The sequence below is a fragment of the Nannobrachium achirus genome, assembly GCF_963921795.1.
Source record: "Nannobrachium achirus genome assembly, chromosome: 17".
Classification (NCBI taxonomy): Eukaryota; Metazoa; Chordata; class Actinopteri; order Myctophiformes; family Myctophidae; genus Nannobrachium; species Nannobrachium achirus.
In genome coordinates this window covers 16,977,910-16,987,319 of record NC_137824.1, presented here as the reverse complement: position 1 = coordinate 16,987,319, position 9,410 = coordinate 16,977,910, and the positions used below count along the sequence as shown (strand labels likewise).

Below are 9,410 nucleotides of genomic sequence, written 5' to 3'. Positions count from 1 at the left end.
GAGGGACCAGCATTCCTGGTGATGCCAGTGGTGATGTCACTCACTGGCATCGCCAGTGGTGATGCCAGTGGTGAGCGCACCTCATGGCGCACTCTGCATGCTAGCTCACGAGTATGCCATACATGGTCTTACTCGTGCACAAAGAGCAAGTTGGCACCTCGACAGAGTGCAGATAATAGCCAATGAGGGACCAGCATTCCTGGTGATGCCAGTGGTGAGTGCACCTCATGGCACACTCTAGGCCATGTATGGCCTACTTGTGCACAAGGAGCAAGTTGGCACCTCGACAAAGTGCAGTTCTAGTTACTTGCGCAAGCAGAGCGCGCAAGTACTGCGATCGGCTGGGTATGTATGTATGCATCTCTGGCAACGTCATCATTAATAGGCACCAACCAGTATTCCGGGTGATTCCATTGGTGATGTCACTGGCATTACCAGTGGTGAAGACAGTGGTGAGCGCACCTCATGACATCTCTACTTCAATCCCAAAGATGATTTAGACTAGCAGATGTACCATGTAGTCTCAGAATTTAGAACAGCAGTTGTACTTGTACTATGGACAATATCATATTGTATAAACTACTACTACTTTTTTTTTAAGCGGTAATGCCAGTGGTGAGTGCACCTCTTGGCGCGCTCTGCTTACATGTAACATTTTCTTTTTGGGATAAAATCCCTGTTCACATTTTATTCTCTTTTTTTTTAACCTCCACTTGTCTTTATTTAACCATATTATATTTTATTCAGTATGTTGTCAATGTCATGTACAGTCTGCAGAACATATCACACAAAAACTGCTTGTACTTGCATGAGTGAGGGAAGTTTGGCTTACTCCAACCATTAAGAAGTTTACTGTCTGATTGCATAATATCCAATTCTACTAGATACTATGCAACTGTTCAGCAATCAGCATCAGTGTTAATGAAAAATTACAACACATGTAGATGGAAGGGCTTCGATTGTGATGGAATCAGATGAATCTGCTAAAACAACAAGTTGGGATATTGTCCCCAACTTGTTTTAGCACAGGGGTCTTCAACGTTTTCAGAGCAAGGACCCCTTAGTTGAGAGACAGATGAAGCTGGGACCCCTACAACCAATCGTCAGTGTATTTTGGATAAGGATTCATGTCAATTTGTGTTTTCAGATATTTAACCACTTGAACCGTCAATACTTAATAAACTTGACATTTCACTCTGTACTTAGTCTGCTCTTTTCCCCCTCTACATGAATCCTCTTTGCTGAAACTAGCCTATCTACAAGCTCACAACGCCTCGCAGCGCGAGGCATTGTGAGCTTGTAGATCTGCTATGTTTGGCTGAAGTTCTCAGAATATGAACTCCCCCCAAAAAAGCTAGTGGTTAAAGAAAAAAAGTTTCTATCACACAAAGATTTGGAGGACCCCCTGTAGTAGCTCTGAGGACCCCTAGGGGTCCCGGACCCCCTGTTGAAGACCCCTGTTTTAGCAGATTCATCTGATGCATATTAAATAATTTGAGGTTAAATGTGGACGCTAGGTTATGTGGCAATTGCCATCCCCTGTAAAATGAAATATCAAGATATCTAAGTACTGAATCAAGCAACTTAAAAAAAACTGTGGGCTGGGGTGCTCACAAAAGCCTGAAATGAAATATCCCTTTAACAGTGTTTGTGCCAAGTTTGTGCGGATTGAATCATCTGTGGCCCCCGGGGGGCCCTAACGTGGCCCCTGGTGTGACCTTTCTGATGGCACCTGAACAGTTTTGTGCCAGGTTTTGTATGGATCAGAGCAACGGTGCGCCTACTCAACAGTCTCTCGGCAATTTCAAAATATGAAGTGACCCATTTATAATTATATGTACAAAATCAAACCATTGAAACCATAAAAAGTATGTACCACTCCTCTTTGGACACTAGAGGGCAGCAGATGACAATTTAAAATGTAGTCTATTCTGACTCTGTGTTGTGTATTTTAGTCACAAAGTTTAGTGGAAGACAGGGGACAGTACTGTACAACTCACCTTTTGCGTGTTTGTTTGTCGGCATCTAGGCTAAACTTGAATAGTATTGGTGACATACCGTAAACGTTACTGTACTTTAAGCTTTGAAAAAAAAGAAGATACAATTAAAAACATAAACAAACACTTCCATAAGGCTATACAGTGTGTGTGTGGGACAGACAGTACTGTATATCTCACCTTTTGCGTGTTTGTTTGTCGGCATCTAGGCTAAACTTGAATAGTATTGGTAACATACCGTAAACGTTACTGTACTTTAAGCTTTGAAAAAAAGAAGATACAATTAAAAACATAAACAAACACTTCCATAAGGCTATACAGTGTGTGTGTGTGTGTGTGTGTGTGTGTGTGTGTGTGTGTGTGTGTGTGTGTGTGTGTGTGTGTGTGAAATCGGTTAAGTTTCCAAGAGATGTAAATGATGTACTCTGAAGTCAAGTTTTGGCATCCTGTGGCTCAACTATGCACCCCTCTATGCTCTCCTTGTTTGAAGATCCAGTTTAGGCTCTGTTTAGGCTGATTCGGGACATTTCTGTTTTGCCGTAACCATTTCAAAGTGATGGTTTCCCTTTTTTAGTTCACAGTGTTTAATTATGGCTTAATCACTTACCTTGTTCTGTCACAGGCCTGCATTATTCAAAAGGCCTTCAAAGAGATACGGAGAAGAATGAGCACAGCCTTGTATGACTTGCGAATGACATGAATGCTTTTCACATGTTTTCAAAGAAACTCACTGTCATCTGTATTCCGTGATAATGACATCAAGAGCTCTTTGCTGTCATTTCAGGCATGGGTGGCCTTAATCCATAATGTACCTTTTCCCTTCCTAGAAATGTAGCATCTGCAGAAATGTAGTGGAGCTGTCTTTGAAAATGTAGTGGGAGTGAAAGTCATATATCCAAAAATATAGATACTAAAGTAAAGTACAGATACTCAAAAAGTGTACTTGTACTTGAACAGTATTCAAACAAATTGTATCTGTCCGGTGGAAACCACAACTGTTACTTTTCAGGATTCAAATTCAACAATAGCAAAAGTAGCAGCTCTACAAGGTCAAAGCGTGTTACTTTGTGCAGTGTTTTGAGCTTGTAGATCTGCAACTGTTGATGCTTTTCGTGACACTGTATTATGATCAAGTAGGGTGTTGATAAAAAAGTTGCATGGTATCAAACACGACACGCGTGCAAACATTTTTGTCCGTTACATTAGTTATCTCCATGAAGTTCCTATGGACATTCCGTGTTCATACGGACATACACACAAAGCCAGACGTAGAAGCGGTTAGCACAGCTAAAACACACACACACACACACACACACACACACACACACACACACACACACACACACACACACACACACACACACACACACACACACACACACACACACAAAGTTTGAATATGCAGACAGGAGGTTTCTGCCCGACAGCAACCATGTGTTATGTGTGTAAGAAGAGAAGACCCAAGGCCCATCACTGTAGTGTAAACAAGGCTCCACAATGAACTGCACTCTTCAGCACAGGCAGGACACCATGACATCCTCACAATTGCAAAACTCTGTCAACTAAAACAGTGGTTCTCAACCTTGTGTATGGATCAGGGGCCCGCTTGAACATTTCAAAGGCATTCGCTGACCACTCAACACCATAACATAAGACACCAAAGAGGGCTTGAGCCCCTGCCCTTTTACCCGTCTGTAAAAAGTGCCCTCTCCAGACCATGAATGCAGTGTTTTACTAAGGGGAAAGAAATGAAAATAAATGTCCTCTTTCCATGCCATACCTGAAGGCAGCATAAAAGAGAATTGCATGGTCCAAACTCTCCTGAACTTGAATCCAGCATCTCATGTTGAAAGAATTGCCCTTTTTATGCTTAGATTAGTGTGGTATCAAGCACCGAAAATAGCCGACCTCCAAGCTCACAACGCGTCGCAGCACGATATTTTCACCGAAAGGCCCTTTTAGAAATTTCAGCCTCTGCCACTTAGTGCGGAGCGTTAAGGGGAGAAAATGCTCATTCGTGCAAATTTGTCTTAAAGTGCCAAATTTTGCACAGATGTGGCCCAGGGTTTTCTCGAATGATTTAGCTAGGGCGCCCGAGCCGACGACCTTCGGGGTCGCCACAGCCGCCAAATCAAGTTTGGGCTCCCATTGACTTTCTATACAGGAGTAAAGTAACCATAAAAACATTTTCTTTTTCTGGGTATTTATTTAAGTAGGATGTGAGGGGTCTAACTAGGGGTTTGTCATGATGCTGAATCCATTGCAAGCATTTGTTTTGCACAAAAAACATTCTTTGGGCTACAAATAGCCCCAGGAAACTCCCACAAAACTGTGATTAGTGAGTCATCGCTTTTCATCACTAAACCATCGTTTTTTGTGCAAAACAAATGCTTGCAATGGATTCAGCATCATGACAAACCCCTAGTTAGACCCCTCACATCCTACTTATATAACCAGATTCTTTATTTCTATTTTCTGGGTATCCTCATGTATAGAAAGTCAATGGGAGCCCAACTTGATTTGGCCGCTGTGGCGACCCCGAAGGTCGTCGGCTCAGGCGCCCTAGCTAAATCATTAGAGCAAGCCCTGGGCTACATCTGTGCAAAATTTGGCGCTTTAAGACAAATTCGCACAAAATGAGCATTTTCTCCCATTAACACCCCGCACTAACTGAGGTCAACGAAGTGTGCATTTTCAGAGCATGTGATGATCTTCCAATCGATTGTGTTGCATCAACGAAACCAACATAGAGTACTTAAAAGGAGTAGTTCACCCCCAAAATGACTTTTTTTCTATTGATTACTCATGCCATGGAGAGTAGAGTTCAATAATATTTTTAGTTTTTTGTCACATTCCTAAGACAAAAATGTGATAACAATAAATTTACCCCCATTCGTTCCGGATGGGGACCCGTTTCGAAACGCGTCCCCATCCGGAATCAATGGGGGTAAATTTACTCTAATCAAATTTTTGTCTTAGGAATGTGACAAAAATCAAAAAATATTATTGAACAATACTCTCCATGGCATGAGTACAGGTAATCAATAGAAAAAAAGTTATTTTGGTGGTGAACTACTCCTTTAAGTTCCTAATTTAGCTTTATCACAATGATAACTCACTTTTCAAAGGTTCTAATGAAAGAAATAACATAACATTTTATCTTTTGTTTGATATTAATGTTATATTATCATTCAAATCTCAGTGTTTTGCCAATTATTTGGGGCCAAAATAAATTAACGTCCTACTTCGTCATACTACAATGACACACAAAAGTAGCAAAAAATTATTGAGAGCTTGTAGATCTGCAAAGTTTTAAATTTGAATCCTGAAAAGCAATATAAATCTGCAAATAATATAGTCCACGGGTTGAGAACCACTGATCTAATTAGAATACCAAACAAGAGTGGCTACATTTGCGGCAAACGCATGGGGGTTACACAGTATTTTAATGAGTTACTTGAAACCGTGATGAACATGTTCTGCAGAAGGAACGAAAGGCCTCACATAAAGCATTTCACATGCAAAGCATTGAGCCTCCTCCGGGGGCACAACATGGGGCCTCAAGATCAAATCATTTCAAGTCATAAGGCTGCTTTATGACTCGCAAGCGCCGCAAGCCAGAGGTCTGTTTAGTGTGTTCAATAATTGTGCAGGTTTTTTTCCCATTTCTTTAGTGTAATAATCTCATACGGCGGTGGGAGGGTGCCCACCGTTGCGGCCGTTCAGCGTCAGCCCCCTGAGCGAGCGCGTCCTGAAGGAGCCCTCGGGGTGCAATATGTCCGGCCGGTCCTCGCAGCGGAACACCATGAGGAAGCCGTTCCTGTAGTTCTTGTTCATCCAGCCGTACAGCAGCGGGTTGACGAAGGTGGAACACATGGCCACTATGTGGAAGACGGTGTAGATCAGCTTGTACTCCTTCAGCCGCAGCACCAGGTCCAGGTCGCTGGCCAGCTGGAAGACGTGGAAGGGCAGCCAGCAGGTGGCGAACACCACCACCACCAGCGCCAGCATCTTGGTGGTCTTCTTGCGGCGGGCGACGCTGTCGCTGCGGCTGGACGGGCTGATGTGGTTCTTCAGCTTGACCCAGATGCAGATGTAGGCGTAGCTGATGATGGCCAGCGGCAGGATGTACTGCAGCAGCAGCATGGCGAAGCTGTAGATGACGCCGTCGCGGCCGGTGCCGTGCGGCCACTTCTCGGAGCAGACAGCGAAGCGCAGGTCGATGCTGGGGATCTCCTCGTAGCGGTACTCCCGGAAGATGGCCAGCGGCGCCGCCAGCACGGCCGACAGCGTCCACGTGAGCGCCATGATGAGGAAGCTGCAGTGCCAGGTGAGCCGCTGGCCCAGGTGGAACACGATGCAGCGGTAGCGCTCCAGCGCGATGACGGTCAGCGTCAGGATGGACACGTGCACGCTCAGCGCCTGCGAGAAGGGCACCATGTGGCACAGCACGGCGCCGAACTTCCACTCGTCCAGCAGCGTGTAGACCAGCGTGAAGGGCAAGCACAGCGTGTCCACGAGCAGGTCCGCCAGCGCCAGGTTGGCGATGAAGAAGTTGGTCACCGTGCGCATGGTCCGGTAGCGGATGATCATGTAGATGACCAGCGCGTTGCCCAGCAGGCCCAGCAGGATGATGAGGGAGTAGGCCAGGATCAGGGTGATCTGCACGCCCAGGTGCTTGGTGATGTCCGTGTGGAAGCCGGGCCGGAGGAGATCCATGCTGCTGCTGTTGCTGCCCGGGATCTAGGGGTGGGCGATAGGGAAAAATACAAAATCACGATATTCTTCCAAGCTGTGTCACGATACACGATCTTATCAGGATTCTTTTTCATGTTGTTTTTTTTTGGGGGGGGGGGGGGTTATTTTTCAAGTTACTTAACAGTAAAACAACCACCTACTAGGTAACAAAAAGTTAAAGAAAAAGGAGTAACAGAATGTTTGGACCAGTGGTCCTCAAAGTGGGGTCCAGGGACTCTCTGGGTTCCTTTGGGAGGTCTAAATTGACCCTTAAAAATATGTAACTCTGACAGTATACAAATGAAACCAAATGGACCCTTGCGGGTCCATTTGTTAACTATTGATTGATTGATTGAAGAATTTATTAGAAGTTTGCAATAGAAAAAAGTACAGTTTCATGACTGACAGTACAAATCACTGGTACAAGGTCAACTAAAAGGAGATCCTAGAAAGCCGAGGCTTATTTCCACAGGAACCACACTTTAAGTATCTCATATAACATTGAAAGACAGACGGATAGAACATAGTACTTTATCTAGGATAATATCAGTTTCAAAAGCATAATATCAAATACAAAGGCAGAAAAAAAAACAAAAGGGGGGGGGGGGGGAGCATGGGGGCTTAGTCTATTTACAAGTCACGGGTAGCAGCTGTCTGAAGGTGACTTTTCATACCAATTTTGAAGGAGGCTAGGGATTTGCTCTCCTTTAAGGCTTGTGGAAGGGCGTTCCACATGTTGATGGTATAGCAGGAGAACGAGTTAGAGCCTTGTTTAGTGTTAAATCTACGTTGATGATGATTAGTGGAGCTGCCTCTGGTGTTGTGATCGTGAACATCCTTGACCTTTAAGAAGTAGTTTGCCAGGTACATGGGTATCTTGGAGGTGTAGTGAATCTTGTACACCAGGCCCATTGCAAGATGCTGTACTCTGTTAGCTACTTTGAGCCACCCCACGCTTTCGTGGTGATGATCGGTAAGGTGGGTCTGAGGTGAACTATTGATTTAGACCAAAGTGCTGGTTTAAATGCATTCTGCAATGCATCTCTGCATTAACAATTGAACAGGTCGATGTATACGATATCTCTGAAAAGGCATATCGTGGAGACAGTGTATCGTCTCAACGATATTTATCACCATGTCGCCCACCCTTACCGGGATCCCGCGGTACCAGTGGGAGGAATCCGTCTCGACGGCCTCCCCTCCCTCGTCTGTGTTGTTGGGCGGATCCGTGGGGCTCATTTTATCTGCCGATATGGGGGATCCGGGCAATCCAAACACCTGAGGAGAGAAAGCAGACGCAAGGGAATGCAGTTTAGCAAAAGCGCCGACCTGACCCGGAGGCTACTGTAAGCAACGAGATAGGAAGAAAATAACAATGACAAAAACACACAGGCTCTGGCTCCAGCCTGAGTTCTACTCTCACGCACTGAAAATAACAGATCTACAAGCTCACAAGCAACGCGTCCGCAACTTGTTGCAAGCTTGTAGATCGGCTATTTTTTACGCCGGCCGCGCAAGGACGAATCTCCCTCGTTCCCCTGTCCCGTTTTCTCTCACATTCCGTTGTGCCATGCTCACTCCACCATCACTCAGTGAAATTTATATAATTCATGAACAATGTGTACTCCTATCTCAGTCTGTTTAAATAGACAAGCCCTAAGTTATCGCTAAGGTATTTAACAGAGACATGGCATTTATTTTCACGGTGGTTTGGGCTTTGTCTCGCACAGTCGTGTGTTTGACAGCGCCACGCGGGCCATATCCATGTTTTAATTAAATGTGCCAAAAAACTGTTCGCAAAATGGTTTCGTTGATCTATTCATATCCTGTGACCGAAAACTATAGCTGTAAATGCCACACTTTTATTATGGGCATCTGATTGTTTTCGCTGGAAAAAATGAAAGGAAAAAAAAAGAAGAAGATAAGAGCAATTCACAGATGTGCGCGGAGCAATTATTAAAACACTCATCCGTGATTGGATTGAGGAAGTGGATTTGCCGCAATGCTGGGAAGGCTAGAGATAAAATAAATGAGAATCTAAAGTATATCTTGGTCCACCATTGTTCACTGACACTTAACTATGTATACAGAAAGCCACAATGCTATCAGCACACTAGCACATGTTGCTTTTTAAAATACCATCTTAAGAACACATGCTGAAAAGGGGCATGCAGGTGGCTCAGTGTACCAGAGCCCTTATTGTTCCTGTCAGGTCCCCTTGATACACTGTGCCTGCGGCTCACAAAGGGAATTATTAAGTTGTCAACCTCTTTTATGTTTTATTTTCTTACATTTTCCACAACCTGAACCCTACAGTAGCATTGGGGGTAACACTGGCTGAAAACAGCCGATCTACAAGCTCACAACACGGCTAGAGATTCGGAGTAGAGGGGGAGGAAAGAGTGGACCAAGTACAGTACTCAGGTTAAGTATAGAGGGTTTAAGTGTTTAATGTTTTCTTTATGATTATACCATTTTTGCTCCTTTTAGAGTGAGGGGAGAGAGGGGAGATGCGAAACACGACAGGAGCCTGGACTCAAACCCAGGTCCCTGCGAAGGAGCAGACACCCCGAGTTGTCATCCTTGTTTCTGTCAGTCATACGATGGTACTTTTGAAAGTCTGCTCACATGGGATTTGAGTTTTAACATGAGAGAGAGAGAGAGGGTGTAAGCCTG

At 44.5% G+C, this 9,410-nt stretch overlaps 1 protein-coding gene across 1 annotated transcript; it reads right to left on the bottom strand.

Moving 5' to 3' along the window:
• Positions 1–5,681: 5,681 nt before the first annotated feature.
• On the bottom strand, positions 5,682–8,306 carry npy7r (neuropeptide Y receptor Y7; the record flags this gene model as incomplete). Its single annotated transcript, XM_080746556.1, has 3 exons — positions 5,682–6,740; positions 7,887–8,012; positions 8,292–8,306. 3 exons carry the CDS (start codon positions 8,304–8,306, stop codon positions 5,682–5,684), a joined length of 1,200 nt encoding a protein of 399 aa, XP_080602682.1.
• Positions 8,307–9,410: the final 1,104 nt, after the last annotated feature.